The sequence below is a fragment of the Nilaparvata lugens genome, chromosome 9 (assembly GCF_014356525.2).
Source record: "Nilaparvata lugens isolate BPH chromosome 9, ASM1435652v1, whole genome shotgun sequence".
In the NCBI taxonomy this organism is placed as follows: Eukaryota; Metazoa; Arthropoda; class Insecta; order Hemiptera; family Delphacidae; genus Nilaparvata; species Nilaparvata lugens.
The window spans coordinates 30,578,448-30,598,693 of NC_052512.1; the positions used below are offsets into that span (position 1 = coordinate 30,578,448).

The 20,246-nt window shown below is 36.4% G+C and overlaps 1 protein-coding gene across 1 annotated transcript in view; it reads right to left on the minus strand.

Annotated features, from left to right (window-relative positions):
* Nucleotides 1–20,246, minus strand: part of LOC111046970 (integrator complex subunit 3) — an 86,372-nt gene that overhangs the window by 1,146 nt on the left and 64,980 nt on the right. The window contains exons 11-17 of the mRNA XM_039435235.1: nt 19,734–19,898; nt 16,447–16,644; nt 12,697–12,778; nt 10,093–10,252; nt 7,732–7,954; nt 5,817–6,062; nt 2,902–3,190 (exon numbers count right to left, since the gene is read on the minus strand). Of these exons, the coding sequence (XP_039291169.1) occupies nt 2,902–3,190; nt 5,817–6,062; nt 7,732–7,954; nt 10,093–10,252; nt 12,697–12,778; nt 16,447–16,644; nt 19,734–19,898 (1,363 nt within the window). The remainder of the gene's footprint in view (nt 1–2,901; nt 3,191–5,816; nt 6,063–7,731; nt 7,955–10,092; nt 10,253–12,696; nt 12,779–16,446; nt 16,645–19,733; nt 19,899–20,246) is intronic.

Below are 20,246 nucleotides of genomic sequence, written 5' to 3' on the forward strand. Positions count from 1 at the left end.
ATTAATAAAATGAAGTAGGCTAAAAGTAGATCAGGGTAATCAACTTTCAGTAATATACAGCAGTATGTAGTGGATAATTGAAATAACATGAGTTTATATAATATATATATACAATTCGTTCTATAACAGGTTTAAAGGTTTGTATTTGTGGGATGGGTGGGGGATGGTTGTCATGTGATCGTTCTAGGGCCGGACAGTTTCAGTCATTTGTTCCAAAAGATGTTTTTTTAAAGTCAGGATGAAGCTCGCTCGGCTCTCGATGGACCTGATAGAAACAGGAAGTGCATTCCATGCACGACAGGCACTGACTAAGAAGGATTTTGTGAAAATAGTAGTTCGATGATTGGGTATGTATATCTGGTATTGTATATCTGGTATTGTATGAGTGGAACAACTCTCCTGTATTGAACCTATCTTTATTCTTATCAATAAAACAAAGAGCCTCCAAAATATATACACCTGGTAGTGGGAGAATCTTTAACTCTTTGAAATAACCTCTACAACTTGCTCTAATAGATTCACCCACCATCACTCTAACTGCCCACTTTTGGATCCTGAATATATGTATTGCATGAGTTGAATTGCCCCAAAATATAACACCGTATGAAAGAAGAGAATGGAACACAGCAAAATAAACACTTCTAAGCGTTCCTGCATCCAGCAATTTCTTCACGGTTCTAAGAACAAATACTGCCGAGTTTAGTTTGCTTTTTAGTTTATCGTTAGCTTTTGCTTTTTTAGTTTAGATATTAATCGTTGAATATTACAATAAGGTAAATAATGCTACTAAATTTCAATAATAATTATTAAACGAAAATCCAAATAAATGCTGTAATTTATCGTTTAGCTTTTGCTTTTTTAGTTTAGATATTAATCGTTGAAGATTACAATAAGGTAAATAATGCTACTAAATTTCAATAATAATTATTAAACGAAAATCCAAATTAAATGCTGTAATTTATCGTTTAGCTTTTGCTTTTTTAGTTTAGATATTAATCGTTGAAGATTACAATAAGGTAAATAATGCTACTAAATTTCAATAATAATTATTAAACGAAAATCCAAATTAAATGCTGTAATTCACCCCGAATTTCCCGTGTGCTCCCATATTGTTGTAAATAAATGACGAAACTTCAAAATAAATTGTAAATAAATGAAAAAACTTTACAATAAATTGTAAATAAATGAAAAAAGCTTCACAATAAATTGTAAATAAATGAAAAAAATTCACAATAAAACTAAAACTAAAAAATAGAACTAAAACTTCTATTTACTTGTTGTAAATAAATGACAAAACTTCACAATAAAACTAAAACTTCTATGACAAAACTTCACAACAAATTTTCTATGACAAAACTAAATGTTGGATCATAATGGTGCGCCATTCTGTAGGAAATTACATTGGGTAATTAATATGGCAAGGCAAAACATCCAAAAGGATCTCTTTGCCGATAAAAGCCATATGGATAAATTAAGGCTGTGCAAAGGCTAAAAATAAACTTTCTACTGGTAATATTTTTCTTTTAGTTGAGTTCATAACTTTTTCCTACAGTTGGCCATTGCTGCACTGATTACAGAACGCAAAGAATCACTTTTCCGCTCTAGTGCGGGAAAAATTTTTCCTGCACTCCAGATTTGCAACATGGCAACGCAAAATAGTTAGTAGGTTATATGGAGCACCAGTGCAGCAAAATCAAAATTAAGTTGGTAACTGTGACTGGTGCACGTTATAAGAATCTTGATGGGGTGGACAACAGTGGATGACAGCCACTACATTCAGCACACAGCCATTCAAACACACATACTACATTCTATTTTATTTATTAATAATAAAATTACAGATTTACATTTGATGCATTTCAGGCAATTTTACCCATAATTACCCACTTTTCATATTCAATGGTAACTGTAGGGAAACTTAATGTGAAATACGTGCGCAAAGTTCCTCTGCTGCACTCAACAAACGATTCCGCCCTCGCCTACAACTCGGGCGTAAACGTTTCTTTCGGTGCAGCAAACTGTCACTTCGCGCACTAGTTGCACAAATAACGAAAGGCTCGGGCGGAATGGTTTCTTGAGTGCGGCAGAGGAACTTTGCGCACGTATTTCACATTAAATTTTTCCTACAGTTACCATTGAATATGAAAAGTGGGTAATTATGGGTAAAATTCCCTGAAATCCATCAAATGTTTTTCTGTGTAATTTTATTATAAATAAAAACCTTAATTTATTTAAAATTGAATAATGTAGTAGTAAATGAATGAAGGCAGCACTCATGTGGTGGCTGTCGCTGTCATCCACTGTTGTCCACTGCCTCAATATTATAACGTGCACCACAATCAGTGATACCAACATAATTTTGATTTTGCTGCACTGGTGCTCCATATAACCTACTAACTATTTTGCATTGTCATGCTGCAAATCTGGAGTACGCAAAGTATTACTTTATAATACCTGAGAAAGTATTACTTTGCGCACTAGGGCGGAAAAGTGATTCTTTGCGGCCTGCAATCATTGCAGAAATGGCCACTTTTCAGGGTATCTGTAGGAAAATAACTATTAGTTGAGTTATTTTTGGTAAATGAATATCTTTCTCAAAAATCGATATTTTCAGAAATGTTTTGTTTTACTAGATCAACAATACTAAGAAGAATCTATCCTCTAAAAGACAAGGATTTATCTTTTACCGAATTTTAAATGTTCTGTCCCAAAAATTTAAACTTTAGGCGCTCGTATCTAAAAAAGTAATGATCGAAAAAAATGTTTTCCTGAGAAGACTTTTTCATTTTGATAGCTTGATAATATACAAACCGAAAAACTTTGAAAAATATCACCAGTAGAAAGTTTATTTTTAGCCTTTGCACAACCTTAATAAAATAAAGTGAATTTCACAGTACCCACCTCGCTACTGCTCTCGGAAGTATCGCTGACCGACCGTAACGTCTGTCCTCGTCCGCTTCTTCCCCCTCCACCAGCCTTTGCTTTCCTGCCAGCTCCACCCCTCCCACCGCCTGTCCCTCCACCACCTCCTCCTCCTCCGCCACCAGCTGATCCGCTGACCTCGATCAGCGCAAACAGGTTGCTGAACGCTGACCGCTGCACGTCTGAGCATGCGCTCTGAGCTGCTTGTAGAGCCTTCTGCAGTGCATCCAGCTTGTAGAACTTGTGTCGCGGGTAGCTCAAACGTAACCTGACAATCGATCAATTCATTTGATAATCATAAATCAATCAATATACAGAGTGGGGCAGAGCCGATTGACGAGTTTGGAAGGGTTATAAGTAACTAGTAGGTATATTTTAAAACTGCAAAATGAAAACTTGACGTAATAAAAAATTCGAAATTTGAAAATAGGCCTATAACCATCCTCGGTTAATGAAGAATCTTTATGCAAAATTTCAAAGCAATCAGTCCAGTAGTTCAGACGTGATGATGTGTCAAACATAATTTTCCTACATCACGTACGTGTATGAGCCAGCTCTTTCCATTATTATAGTAAGAGATGGATAGATGGATGATTTATCAGTATCTTTGAATGAGAATAACTTTTGAATGGTTTGAGAAATCGGTGAGGTTTTGATGCGACAGAAAATCAGTTATTTTTATTCGAATAGGATCCCCAATCATACCTATCATCTAATGTTCCTTTTAAAAGAAATGTTCAGCTGCTTCTATACAACAACTGGAAGCATGACAAATTGAAAAATTGACGTAATGAAGTCTTGAAGAACTGAAAATAGGTATAATTAACCATCCTCGATTAATTAAGAATCTATATGCAAAATTTCAAATTAATCAGTTGAGTATATTTCAGACGTGATGATGCGTCAAACATGATTCCATATTCCTTACGTGTATAAGCCAGTTCTTTCCTTTATTATAGTATAGAAAGCTGAAGAATACATAATACTTGAGAACCTCACAGAATCATATTGATTTTTCAATACCGGTACATCAATAAATTTTAGTTCGATTAGGATCCTCCTCAATTTGAATCAGGCAGCCTTTTGTTTTCCAATTCCAAACAAAATACCTAAAAATACTCGTTTCACTGGGAATTCGTGTATGATAGTACATTATAACTGAAGAATATAAATTATTACTTATTTTATTGTGATCTATTCTTGTTTTTCTTATGAAATTCAATGATAGGCCTATAGCATGAAGACTATGTCCAATTCATTTGTACTGGTGGCAAAATGTTACAATACAAATAATTATTTGATAAAATCCTAGTTCAATTGTAATGAAAACAAATTCCTTCAAAAATGATTGATAATAATACGTTTCGAGGGAAAAAATTAAGAACAAAAAATTTGGGAAGCTTCGGGGATTCGAACCGCGGAACCGTGATCCGTTAGCGTTTTACAGTTGCGCTACACTGTCGTTCGAAATAATAGTCTTGTAACAGTATTAGAGCCTCCTCATGAAAAACCACACTTTTGGCTGCAACAATATGCAGCCTATGGAACTTCATGTATGGTAGCATAGATGAATTTGAACATCAATTCTGAAAAATCTAGAAGGAAAATTGAAATTTGGGCTTCCAGGTGCACGAGATTGATATTTTTAGAATCTATGTTCAAAATTTGGAGATCTAAATCATTCCCGTTTTTCCGGTATGCAATCCACAAATAGACATGTTTTGATGCGAACAAACGAACACACGCACAAACACAACCCTACTCTCTCTTATTATATAGATGAATCATTCAACTTAGAAAAACATCCTTTAATGGGTTCAATTCAGTTTGAAATAACGTTTTTGGGAAGCTAAGATCCTGCCGTTGCCATGTCTGTATATCTTGGAGGCTGCATTGTATGGATTTTCCCGCAAGGACGAGTGGACTACAGGCGCTACCGTACATGGCTACAACACACGGGCAACGAATATGCTGACAATCCAACCTCATCGAACAAGATTTTTTGAAGCTAAGCCAGAGCATGTCAGTCGAAGGATCTTAAACGCACTACCAGTGGAAATTCTCGATACTTCAAATAGAAGAACATTCAAGAGACTACTGAGGAATTGGCTACAAGAGAGGTGCTTCTACAGTTTACTGAAGTTTTTCTCATATACAGTGTGAGAAATAAACCTAGTGAAATATTATAATAGTTAAGATGATGTCATCTTTATTTTTTGGACTTCAAATATTCACGGAGATTTTGATGACCTGACAGATTGTGTGATTTTATTGTAACTGACAAATGCTAAACATTTAATGTGAAATGTACATGCATGAATAAATATTATTATTTTTTATTGTTTTTTTTTGGAAATTATTATCAGTTAAATGGCGGCCATAAGCAGCAATCTACTAATGTAGCGTATTTTTGAAGTTTTAGAACGCATTTTGGCATACTGCGATTAGTAAGGCCTAGATCTCTTCTCTGATTCGCTCCTTCAGTTCTTCCAAGGTGTGTGGGCGATCTTTAAAAATTTATTTTTGAGGTAACCCCATAGAAAAAGATCGCATATGCTTAAATCGAGTGAGCGTGCTGGCCATAGTTCTATGAGAATGGCAACATCACCGTCAATGTCACCCAGCGTTATGTGACAATGACAATGCTACAAACGTTTCTGCACCCCAAATTTGAAGAACTTGCTGAGGAACATGGCTTGAGAAAAATATGGTTTAGCAGGATGAAGCTACAGATAAACACGATCATTTTAGAGAATTGTGTTCTGTTTATCAATAAATAAAAATAACGAGCAAAGCTCGGTGCCCCAATATTGTAAATAATGTAAGTGATTTAGAGTTAATGTATAGTTCACTCAAAACATTTGACTGGACTATGATGTAGGTAGGCTGCCTACCTGAGCCGATCGAGATGCGCCAGAATTCTCTCACAGGTGGGCTGCCCCACCCCGCCGCCGCCTCCGCCGCGTTTCCGTTTGGTGGGCGACGCCTGACAGCGCTGACTCAGCAGGGTGGCCACCAGCTCGGCGCACTTCTCTTCACTGCCGTCGCGACACCAACTCAACAGAGCCGACTCGGCCAGATCGTCGCCTGGCACACGTGTGTCGCGAGTCATCAGCTGTTTCACCATCTCGGCTGTCGGCCTGTCAACAAATTCTTAGATGAACTAGTAACCTCCTATAGTGAGGTCCACGTTATAATGGCAGTGGAGAAAGATAGGAGAACAACGTTGCCGATCCTCTGTCTTGTCAATACCTTCTATAGTCGGTAGCTGATACAGGTTTATTGATCTCTTTTCTGTATAGGGCTACTTGTAATATAAATATAAAGAAAATAAAAATCTAAGTACCCTTTTTTAGAAATATTTTATCACAACATGTATCGGACATTTATGCCATTTTCAAGTGATATGAAATAAATAAATAAATACTACTGGAAGATTCTTATTTTGATCAGTAGTATTTATATAGTAGGATTCTTCCAGTAGTATTTATTTATTTACTTCATATCACTTGAAAATGGCATAAATGTCCGATACATGTTGTGATAAAATATTTCAAAAAAAGGGTACTGAGATTTTTATTTTCTTTATATTTAGGTTTATTGATATATAATATCAAATGTTCATTCCCGTTCAAAATAATCAATTATATTTCATTAAGCAAGACATTATATTCTTCAATAATTTCATAATGAATTTTCATAAGTAAAATTAAATATTTTGTTAATTAGTAATTTATAATTAACTTTAAAATATTTTAATTATAATTGGTTTCATGTTTTTACGAAAGTTTTACTATCAATCTATCCGAATTTAAAATTGTTTGTTTTATTCTAATCTATATTCTCAGATTGTGATTTGGTGTAGAAAATTGAAATGGACATAACCTATGTATAATATTTGGACAATTTGAAACTAAATTAGGAAATTGAAAAAGTTTTGGGCCATATCTCAAAAAGTAATGATCGAAAAAAAAATGTTTTCCTGAGAAAACTTTTTCATTTTAATAGCTTGATGATATACAAATCGAAAAACTTTGAAAAATATCACGAGTAGAATAGCTATTTATGTATTAAGAGCGTAATGCGCGACTTTATCACTCGCGCAAAACAGTTATCACGCGACGCGAAGCGGAGCGTGATAATTTTGCAAGAGCGATAAAGAAGCATTACGCGCGAACTACATACAAAAATTTTTCTACAACTGCACAAACCTGTTAAATTATTATATCGGCGGAGTTACAATTACCGACTTTTTAGGTTAAGATCTGACTTTTTGGCGAGCTGCTTACTATCAGCTGATCAGCGAGCGTAAAGAAACTCTTCTGCGCATGCGCAGATGGTTTGCGAGGGAAAAAGTAGATTCTCCTCAGAAATAAGCTGTCTAACGAGGAGAATTGAGTATGTAAATTCTTTTTTTACGCGCAGTTGTAGAAAAATTTTTTTCTACAACTGCACAAACCTGTTATACTTATATCTGGCGGAGTTTATAATAATTCGTCTACACTGATATCCATCATGGCTGTAGAACCGGTACAATTACCGACTTTTTAGGTTAAGATCTGACCGAGAGTGGTTTGTCTTTTGGCGAGCTGCTTATCATCAGCTGATTAGCGAGCGTAAAGAAAATCTACTGCGAATGCGCAGATGGTTAGCGAGGGAAAAAGTAGATTCTCCTCAGAAATAAGCTGTTTTACGAGGAGAATTGAGTATGTAAATTCTTTCTTTACGCGCAGTTGTAGAAAAATTTTATTTTTAGCCTTTGCACAGCCTTAAAAGTGATAGTTGAACATGTAAGTTTTGACTTCGTACCTGTGCTGCTTGAGCATAAGCAGTAGGGCGGTGACGGCCTCGGAGTGTGTGTTGTGTTGGAGTGTGGTGAGGAGAGGGAGCAAGTGAGAGGCCCCTATGGGTGAGGGAGAGGAGGCGTTGATGAGTTGCCACAGCCACACCTGCTCCACAGTCTCCCAGGTCAGTGACGTCTGCACCAGGCTCACAAACGTCTGCACTCCACTGCCAAACATCACCAGTCGGCCTGTACAAATGCAAACAGACGGCATTCAATCAATGACATACGGCGGCGTTATACAAATGAATAGAATTTCATTGACCGAGCGAAGTGAGGCCTAAGATTCAAGTCGACGGTCTGGCATTTCTCTTAATGTTTAAATGTTTATATGATGCGCATTTACGGCGAAACGCGGTAATAGATTTTCATGAAATTTGACAGGTGTGTTCCTTTTTAAATTGCGCGTCGACGTATATACGAGGATTTTGGAAATTTTGCATTTCAAGGATAATATAAAAGGAAAAAGGAGCCTCCTCCATACGCCAATATTAGAGTAAAAATCATACTATAGAATTATTATTATCATAAATCAGCTGTCTAGTGAAGTATAATCATAGCCACCACTAATACAAGGCCACGGCCTACGATATTGCAACATCGCAGTGTAGGCCTAGAATCTAATACATGATTGGTGAAAAAGATTAAAAAAAAAACAGCTGATATTTTTCACCAATCATGTATTAGATTCTAGGCCTACACTGCGACGTTTCAATATCGTGGTCGGGGCCTTGTATTAGAGGTGGCTATGCTATAATACCACCCGTTCAAAAACATCGAACATCTTGAAAATGTATCTTTCCATCAAAGTTAGTAGACAGTTGACTGTAATACTACCCGTTCAAAAACATCGAACATCTTGAAAATGTATCTTTCCATCAACGTTAGTAGACAGTTGACTATAATACTACCCGTTCAAAAGCATCGAACATCTTGAAAATGTATGTTTCCATCAACGTTGTAGACAGTTGCAGCCAGACCTGATAACAGCGCTCACACTCACATTCCGGGACGACACGTCACGGTACGATAGGACAGAAAGCTCTATGTTTATTTAGGATTTTTTCTAGACATTTTCAATTGATAAATTATTTACTAATTATTGAGAAAATATAACAACAGGTCAATGTAACTTACTGAGCGCGAGGTCTACTGATCACAGAACTACTAGTAAAATAGAATAATTGCATTCTAACTGTAGTGAAGTCCACGTTAACCTCAACAGTCCTATGCCAAGTTTTCAGTTCAAGTTTTCGGTTTGTAAAGCTATCAATTCGTCAAGTTTCCAGTTTGTCTTGTATTCAGTATTCAAAGTTTACAATTTACTGTTCACTCTCTCTGAGAGTTATTGTTATTTTGAATCTTCTTATCATATAGGCTATAGTGATGACCGCGTTATAATGGCAATGGTATTGCTATCCTTGTCTATTATTCAAAAAAGCGGATAGCGCTATCTCTTTCTCGCTTTGCTCTGTTGCCAGATCGTCTTTTAACAATGTAGCATTAATAATTATTTAGCAAAATATTTCATCTTAATTATGAAATAATTGAGAAATCTAATTCCTTGCTTAATAAAATATAATTGATTATTTTAAACTATAATGAACGGTTAATATTACATCAATAAACCTGTATCAGCTACCGTCTATACAAGGCATTGGCAAGACAGAGGATCGGCACCGTGTTCTCCTATCTTTCTACACTGCCATTATAACGTGGACCTCACTGTAGTAGTTCTGTGAACAGTAGACGTCGCGCAGTTATGAACCACAGCCTCCTCTGTCCATACTGTCCATCAGAGTAAATTCTGTCCTGTCCTGTCGTGTCGTGTCGGCGAGATATCGGTGTGAAAACGACTAATGGCCGATGGGGTTGGTGTATCCGTACTGCTAACATCAAAAGCTAAACTCCTTCAAGACATACTGGCAACAGGTCAGCCCGAGTTCAAAGCAGAGAAAGGTCGAGAGAAAATACTGTTATTTTCCGTTATTAATTGCATGATGAGGAATTGATTTATGATGAATAATTCTATAGTCTGATTTTTACGGTAATATTGACGTGAAGAAGGAGACTCCTTTTCCTTTCTATTATCCTTGAAATGCAAAATTTCTAAAAAAAACTTTATGCAGAGTTGTGCAGGGAGGTATGGATGATTTCAAAGGTACACGCTGAAAAATAAATTTTGAGTTTTGTTTAAAAATAAGTGTGTAACTCTTATTTCAAATCATCCATATCTCCCAGTCCAACACTGCACAATGATAAAGATTGATTTGATTAGCGTATTATGAAATGTAAATAAATAAACATGTAGTAATAATATTGCTGACCTTGAATGATCTTGAAGACAAGATCCTGCAGCTGGTTGGAGTCTATGGAGGAGACGATGAGGTGCATGAGTTGGGCATTGCCCAGGGCCACATCTGCAAACGTCGTGTAGATGCCTGGGATCAACCAGCAGAACATTTGCAGGTCGTCATCTTGGCACGCCTATCACAATCATAATCTCTTTCAATTCAACTATTCAACTTTCAACTATTCAATTAATCAACTATTTAATTATTCAACTATTCAATTAATCAACTATTTAATTAATCATCTATTCAACTTTCAAGTAATTGTTCAACTGTTCAATTATTCAACTATTTAATTATTCAACTATTCAATTTTCAACTATTCAATTATTCAACTTTCAACTATTCAATTAATCAACTATTCAACTTTCAACTACTCAACTCCTCTTTAAATAGTTCAGAAATAAACAGTTTCACATGAGTACAGTCGGTAGTCCAATTCCTAAACCAGGGGCAGTTAACAGTACATAGTGAGAAATGCTAATATGTACAGTCAAAAGCAAATATAATTCAATCGAGGATAGAGCTATAAACTTTTATAAAGGAGAAAATTAACTGGAAGAGACAGTAGCATTTTTGGGAGTTTTAGTGGTTGGAAAATTAAAGTAGCATACTTATGTTAATAGGATAATATACAGAGTGCGGCATCAAAACTTCCTTTTTTTAAAAACTCAATAAAACATTATAAGAGTTAGAACAGTTTCATTTTATTTTCAGAATGGAAGTATGTATTTAAAGTTTTGTTTCATACAGTTTTGAAGGGTACATCATAAAGTTGACGCCTCCCACCCACTCTGGATACACTAAGACCCAGTTTTTGAGCTCGGGATTTAGCTTAGTTCTAGACTTTAAATAGCTGGAGTCAGAAAATTGGCTTTCCGAAACGGGGCATGGTCGCAGTCAAAAACTACAAAATTGAACACAAAATAAAATAAAGAGAGAATAGTGTAAAGTTTCAGCTATTTTGAATTATTTAGGAATATTTCATTTCGTCAAGGAAAAACGTTTCCAATTATAGAAATGAGACAATGAAGATCATCATAAAAACTGCGACTATGCCCCGTTTCGGAAAGCCAATTTTCTGACTCCAGCTGTTTAAAGTCTGGAACGTAGCTAGATCCCGAGCTCGGAAACCGGCCCTTAGAGTACCTATTTCTATATTTAAATATTACCCTTTCAGGCATAATTTTGGCAATTTCTTCCAGAATGTTAGAAGGTCTTTGGGCGGTTAACATAGGCATGATAGGATATCAAAAGACAACACAAAAAATCACACGGGGGCAAATCAGGAGATCGAGCCGGCCATTACAAATCGCCTCTGATTGAGATAAGGCATTCTAGGAAGTGTTACTTTAAATCAGCCATTTCGTATATTATATCCATTTTGCATAGATGCAAATTGAAGGTTTTCGTGAAGAATTCTACTCACAGAACAATCAGAAAGTCCAAGGGCACACGCGCATATTTGCTTGCTGATCGCCTTGGGAATATTATTGCCAAATTCATATAAATAATCACAAATACATGGAAAACAAAATTCAGTTTCATACATTAGAAAATTACTAACAAAATTGCAAAAGCTTTCATTGAAACTAAATAATAATCTCTATAAATATAAAAATGAATGTCTGTTTGTGTGTTAGTTTGTTTGTTCCCTATAGACTCGAAAACTACTCGTCAGAACGGCAAGAAACTTTGGGAATATGTTGTTTGAATATTGGGGATGGTTTCTGAACAGAAATTTTAATAGGGGGGCTAATAATAATTATATATTAATTCATTTTACAGACCTATGTTTTCTAAATTGTCGGCCGAGAAGCTAACGTAGAACGGGAAGATCATCATGATTCAAGATCATGTAGTATAATAATAATAATAATATCGAGTGACCTGGCTGGCTCAGGTCTGGTGTCAGATCATGTAGTGATAATATGATTTAGCATATGAACTTACCAGCTGTACACGCCAGCTTACACGTCTGTGATAAATTGTTTACTGGTATTAAAACTGTAGTTTTAAGCACATAGGAAGTCCGTATTGAGATGCAAATAAAAATATTGATTGTCAGATAAATTTCATGATTCACCAAATAAAGTTAAGTGTGACATGAGATACATTGACTTTTTGGCGGTACGAAGTTCGCCGGGCAAGCTAGTGTAATATAATAATATTGGCGTTGCCAGCAAAACAAAGTTTTTGCGCTAGCAACGAGCATTCAGTAAGCACTCCAATTTGAGAAAAATAGAGAAATAAAGTAACTGTATGAAACAAAAACTTTAGCTAACACTTCAACAAAAAATTAGCATACACCTTCAAAAAAGGAAAACATGATAGTGGAGTAGTTCATAGCATAAACATTAACGTAAACAAAATATAATTCGTTGAACAAATATTCATTTTGATATACAAATCAACAAAATTTAAGCTCCCACTATCTCAATGTTATCAAGTGTTCTAATTAGATTATCGTTTTGTTGAACTATCAGTTTTTTAAATGTAGTAGTCCACAGAACAATTGATTTCTGGCCCGGAACACGGGCCAACGGGGATAAATTGTAAAGAAAAACAGCAGAGACTTACCTGCAAATCGCTGAGTAGGTTTTTACTGAAGTCCTTGTCTAGCGCCATACAATAGTCCTTGTATACTTGTGATTTCGTCTTACTGAAAATAAAAGAAGAACATTAATTATTAAAGATTTTAAATCATTGATTTCTCAAAGATTCAATTATGTTACTAAAGATGGGTTTTCGTTTGTGCGTATCTGCGTTCGGCTGCGTAAGTGATTAGTTAAAATAGCATATTTTCCAAACAATAAATCGTATCTATTTGTATCGTAATCACTCACTTGATATCGTACGTCATCCATTTAATACAACACTGATTTTAATACTAAATACGATATCAACTGAATGGATATGATACAGATAGATACAATCTATTGTGTTGGAAAGTTGCTTTTTCAACTAAACGCATACGCAGCCGAACGCGGATCCGCACAAACGAAAATCCGTCTCAACAGTACTATAATTATTATCCTCCTATAAGTACAGTAGGTGAGGCAAAACCACCGGCCAAAGGAAGATTCCTTGTACGGCAGTGTGAGTCGTAAAATCAGCTTAAGATTTATTAATGTAATAACATGAATTTAGCCTAAGCAGTGTTCAACATTAAATTATAATAATTATGAAATTGATAATATTAATTATAAAAAAGTCAGTGATTTGAAATAATTCAAGTTCAGACATGAACTATGTGTCACATAGAGAAACTCCAGAAAAGGCTTTACCATGCTCTCTTTGCTCTGAGGACTGTTAAGTCGAATTCAATTTTTTTTTTATATATATAAATCAGTGGTTTTTTGACAATTTCTTAGTCTTTTTCATTCAATCGAATTCAAATCTCAAGACAGCTCTAAAGGTTTACCATGGGTATTTTCTTTCACTCATTAGATTTAGTATTTTGTTTTGGGGGGCTGGAAGAATTCATTTGAACACAAACTTAAAAATGCAGAAAAAAACACTTTGGATTTTGGGGGGAGTGGGTCCATCTTTCTCCTGTAAGACCATATTCAAGGCACTCCGACTACTTACAGTTCCAGCGATATACTTCCTTGGAGTTGTTTCGTTTGTGTTCAAAAACAAAAATATTTTTAATGCTAACCGAATTTGTCATACTTATGAAACACGAGGTAAAAATACAGGATTATTCCAGTTCCCTATCGATAGACTGACTCTTCTCGAAAAGGGACCGTACTATTCAGGACTCAAGTGTTTTGCATTCCTGAGGATATAAGGCTGTGTAGCAGCTATAAGTTATTTGTTTCAAAGATAATTAGGACACTGGTAGAGGCTTGTCCTTATACCATTGAGGAGTGTTTTAGAGCATTCATGTGACTCCATTCTAAAAATGACATGTTGTATGCCACTTGAGCACCGCTCAGAATTAGTGGCTTCACACAACAAAAATATAATAATAATAAAATAATAATAATGCTCTATGGCTCTTTTCCTGTGTTTATTATTTCGGAAATTATCTAGTGAAAATCAATTTTCTATTTTGTGCCTGTTTAATGTGACCATATGGTAACTCCAGGATAAATTACAACAGGTCAAACCAGCAAATGTCAGCAGCTTTCTGGGTTTGAAAATGAATTCAGGGTTTGAGATGGAATGATCACATCGAGGAACTGATTAAACGACTCAGTAAGGCCACATTAGCAAGAGCAAATGCATCAGCAAATAAGTCTTCTACACACAGTATGGTTACTTTCAGCCTCTTCTTACCTACGGATTACTGTTCTGTCATTACGAATTACTGTACTGTTTCTGTCACCGGAAATTATCAGAGTTTTCAGAGCACAAAAAATATTAATTGGAGTAATTCTCGAAAAACCGCATGAAACTCCATGTAGAGGACTATTCCGAGCAACAGGTACGCTCACACTACCTTGCCTGTATATTCTGGAGTCTGTAGCATTTGGTCTCAAGCATGCATCGACGTGGACAAGACGCGCTCAAGGAACAAAATACAGAATACAGCAACATAGAACATCGTTCTATAAGAAAAATTTAATCCATATGAGACAAAAAATTAGCAACTCCCTGCCGCACCATCCTAAGGATAAGTATTAACAATAGAGTGCAGCTCAAGAAAATTTGAAGGACTGGCTGGCTGATAATAGCTATTTATGTATTAAGAGCGTAATGCGCGACTTTATCGCTCGCGCAAAACAGTTATCACGCCACGCAAAGCGGAGCGTGATAATTATGCAAGAGCGATAAAGAAGCATTACGCGCGAATTAGATACAAATTTTTTTCTACAACTGCCCAAACCCTGTTAAATTACTTATATCGGCGAAGTTACAATTACCGACTTTTTAGGTTAAGATCTGACCTTTTGGCGAGCTGCTTACCATCAGCTGATAAGCAAGCGTAAAGAAACTCTTCTGCGAATGCGCGGATGGTTAGCGAGCGAAATAAGCTGTTTTACGAGGAGAATTGAGTATGTAAATTCTTTTTTTACGCGCAGTTGTAGAAAAAAGTGTTTTCCTCCACCTACTGTCTAAAGTACTTACTTTACTCCCTGAAACATAATACTAAAGTGTCACTTTTTCGCTCTCGGTAGTAAAAAACAGAAAAACTCCCTAGGGAGTAAAAGTGACTCCATTTAAATAACATGGGAAGCATCTCTATTTTAAAAACTTACATGGTAATAGGTTATAAGGTAAGAAAGCGTAGATGAGAAAGCGTAATAGAGGTGTCTGTCATTGAGTCAACTGAATTCAATACCACAACCAGAAATTTGATCAACTCATGAAATAGATGTTTGTATGATATTATATTCTTAATATTAGTAGACGATAAAATTTTTTTAAATATTTTATTCTATTCAAAATACCAGCCAACAAATATTTTTCATCTGCAATTCAAATCTGAAACGCGTGATCTGGTGTCAGCTATTTTTGATAGCCGCCCAGCTGATAATTGTTACAACTTTTGCCGATAGATAGCGCAATCGGCAGTGCCAATCAGGCGACCGGTTTTTAGGTTTTAGATTTCAGGTTATGTTGTTAGAAAACATTGTCACCAATAACGTAAGTTATTAAAATGATTCGATTTGCAGTTTCTATGAAAAAATGTAGATGGTGGAAAAATGTTGTGTACATCACTAGCAAAAAATACTTTTTCTCCCTCAGGAAAATAGTTGCACTCGGCTTTGCCTCGGGCTTCAAACTTTTCCCTCAGGGAGAAAATCAGTACTTTTCACTCTAGATATACAAATAACTATTTTATGACACGAATGACTTTTTGTTTAGTAATATGTGACGATTGCCAAACAATTTTTTTCTACAACTGCGCGTAAAGAAAGAATTTCCACACTCGATTCTCCTCGTAAAACAGCTTATTTCTGAGGAGAATCGCTCGCTAACCATCCGCACATGCGCAGTAGATTTACTTTACGCTCCCAAATCATTTGCGCATGAGCAGAAGAGTTTCTTTACGCTTCCTAATCAGCTGATTGTAAGCAGCTCGCCAAAAAGTCAGATCTTAACCTAAAAAGTCGGTAATTGTAACTCCGCCGATATAAGTAATTCAACAGGTTTGGGCAGTTGTAGAAAAAATTTTGTATGTAATTCGCGCGTAATGCTTCTTTGTAATGCAAAACAGTTAACCTTCTCCGCTTCGCGTCGCGTGATAACTGTTTTGCGCGAGCGATAAAGTCGCGCATTACGCTCTTAATACATTAATAGCTATTTTTGTACATGCAATGAGTAATTCAAATTCAAAATGAGTTAATAGTTGTCCAGTTTTATCAGTGTTGTGAGTACCTGGTGAGCTTGTTGGACTGTTGTATGATGGTGTGTCGGTCGGACTTGCTGGCGTGCAGGTAGTAGAGCAGCAGATATCCGATGCGCTGCTCATGCGAGCACATCTCCACCAGAAGTGAGATCAGCGGCAGACGGCGGGAGTCCTCATCACTCAGCTCTGACACACACCGCATCAAAACAAACAGGGGCTGCCCGATGCTGAAACACATTGTATCTCAGTATAGATTGCTAAACTAGAAATTCATGTTTTGTAACTATTATGTAATTTTGGCGAAATAAACATTCTTATCTTATAGTAGTTCTGTGAACAGTACATCTCACGCAGTTATAAACCACAGTCTGCTCTAAAGGTGCGTACAGATATACGCGCCTCCAACACGCTCCACACTCGCTCCACAATCGCTCCAATCATGAACGTTACTGGAGATGTTAGCTATTCTCGCGTTCCACTCTTGCTCCCCGGTTGATCATCAATCGATCTGCTCCAGTGACTTTCGATTGCGGAGCAGAGCGAAAGTCTGTACGCAACTTTAGGCTCAACTCACACTACCTCGACTCAAATCTATTTATTTATTGAGAATACATTACATGAAAAAAAGTACAACTCTAAGAGGTTTACAGCTAAACGCCGAAACCAACCTCATTTACATAAAAAGTATGATAAAAGTAGTATAATTATTGAAAACTTGAAATTAAAAAGCAAAACAAAACTAGATAAAGGAAACAGAAAAAAAGTTGCTTAGAGAAAAAACTGTTTTAGAAATAAGAACTTGATAATAATAATATCGTGTGACCTGACTGGCTCAGGTCTGGTGTCAGAGTTTTCAGGTCGCAACTGATCAATTTCAGGGCCTCTGACATGACCTAACGACTGCTTTTTAGGCAGTCGGGACCGACGGTTTAACGTGTCCATCCGAAACACGGGAGTGGCCCGAGATAAAATATCTTTTGCCCGGGCCGGGATTTGAACCCGGGCCTCTGAATCATAATACCAGCATCTGATCCACTCGACTACGGCCACTCCTAGAACTTGATATTGGAAATTAAGATGAAACTTTATTAAGAAAACAGAAAAAGTTGCTTAAAAGAAGATAAGAAAGTTGGAAAAAAGTTGATTATAAATAAGAACTAAATATTAAAATTTGAAAAAAAAACTTGATCAAGAAAACGAAAAAGTTGATAGAAGAAAAAAAAACGGGGTGGAAATGAAAGGAAGAATATATTGAAGGTCTGCAAAATAATGTGACAGTTAAAATTGAAGAGCTTGCATAGATTTAAAACAAAATTTTGCGTAAATTATCACCAAATGGGTCAAGAATCGGCTCAACTATTTAACAGGCCAATTTCGTTGCAGAGACGTTCTGTTAGCTATTGCTCTGCCGATAGGTAACAGCGCGCCAACAAACAGGTTTTTCCGTTGCAGAGACGAAAACCCTACAGGCAGATGACGTCATCTGAGTCTACCAATAACTAAATGCGCTCTTGATTTAAATGCCCAAAATCATGCTTATAAATCCACTATACATTCGCTTCAAGTGTATTTTAAGGTTATGTTGACTTGTTTGCATGTTCTAAAAGGCAGACGAAAATGATCATACATAAAATTTGATTAAATTAAAATAGCCTTAACTATTTGAAACTGTAGGCAAAATGAACTGAATAAAATATCATTGACTATTCGAGTAGCTTGGACGAAGATGTCATACAATTTTTAATAAATACTTGTATAATTTAATAATTTTGATAATCAATTAGTATTAATTTATAAGCACCGTATGCAGAGTCATTAGAAATATATCTTGTAAACTGGCTGCTTTGCTTCCAAAATATATCAAAATGCCAGAAGGAAATAAAATAATTCTGGTCAAATTTTTTTTTTAAATTATTATACAATAATAAAAATACACCAGTCACCTCTAATCTTATTTTACTTGATTCATTTATCAAAAATTCAAACCAACTTAACTGAAAATAATAACAAATTAGTCTGCAGTTTTCGATTTTGATTCGTAACCTCCAAACATCAAAAACATAATAAGCAGAGCAGAGAAAGCAGTGTTGTGATAAACAAGCGCCATGCTGTGACGTCATCCGACTGGAGGTTTGGAAGAACTGTTCACAGTGATTCTCTCCCCGTTGCCAATACATTAGTTGGATAGAAGCATACCACGCAAAAAGTGGTATGAGCAGCAGTGTGACTTATGTGTGTGCCTTATCAGAGCCATAGCTAACAGGGGTCTGGCAAACGACTGTGCAACGAACATCTATTTATGGGCGAGTTGTTAACTAATGGCTCTATTAACTATTATAGGTGACTTTATGTAGCGACTCTGCAACCGGAAATTAGTAATCAATTACATGCGTCATTGCATAATCCACTCGAGAGGTGATTTTGATTAATAATTCTTTTTTATGAATTTTACGGTAATATTGATGTATGAAAGAGGCTCATTTTCCTTCTATATTAACCTTAACATATTTATTATCCTTAAAATGCAAAATTTCAAAAAAACCTTACATTATTGTTTACATTTTATAATAATTTTCATCCATTTGTTTAAAAAAAATTCCCTTTATTGACCGAGCGAAGTGAGGTAGGTCTAGAGGTGCGTACAGACTTTCGCTCTGCTCCGCAACCGAACGTCACTCCAGCAGAGCGATTGATGATCGACCGGCGAGCAAGAGTCGTTCGACCGGGGAACGCGAGAAGATCTAACATCTTCCATAACGTTCATGATGGGTGCGTGGGCGGTGCGACTGTGGTTCGATGGTGGTACGAGGGCGGTACGAGGGAGGAGCGTGCTCGGTGCTGGTTGGAAGCGCGAATATGTGTACGCAGCTTAGGATTCAAGTCGACGGTTTGGCATTTCTCTTAATGTTTAAATGTTTGAATGTTTATATGTTGCGCATTTACGGCGAAACGCGTTAATAGATTTTCATGAAATTTGACAGGTATGTTCCTTTTCTAATTGCGCGTCTACGTATATATATAAGGTTTTTGGAAATGTTGCATTTCAAAGATAATATAAAAGGAAACAGGAGCCTCCTTCATACGCCAATTTTAGAGTAAAAATCAGACTATAATTATTCATCATAAATCAGCTGACAAGTGATTACACAGATGTGTGGAGAAGCCAGTCTATTGCTGTATTTCCATAAGGTCTATAGTTTCAATCAGGTACTTGTGGATGAGAATACTGCGTGAGGTCTACTGTTCACAGAACTCTTGCTAGTTTTAAATACTTTATAACGAGAATGTAACTATAGGTGGTTTACTAGGTACGTACCTGTCGTCAAGACTATCATCGGTGAGCGTGTGGGGGAAGATTTTGGCCTGAATGTGGTGATGCAGCACTCGACAAAGACACTTGGCGAGCACGGCCAACGTCTCACTGTCAGACTCCTCCTCGTCCTGGATCACGTACTGCGTTATCCTCTCCATTGCCTCGCATCTTCAAACATACAATCCACACTCAAGTTACGGCAACTTAAAGAAATGAGACGGCGCCGCAGAAAGCAATGGATGGACAGGTACAAGTTCTAGAGACCCTTCAGTGGTCACCTATTGTTATTATTAAGGTTTCCATTCCGAGCAATATTGGTGGACCAGTGTGGTTACTTGAAGGCACTTTCAGCTGTAAACCAGTGGTAGCCTACAGTGATTGGATAGACACACTATCGATGACAAGTACAAATTGAGTCAAACTTACGTGGTGTGTAAAGCCCACATCGATTCTTGGAAGTACATTTGTTAGCCGTCCTTATAGATTCTACGAGATTGAATGGGACTAGACAAACGC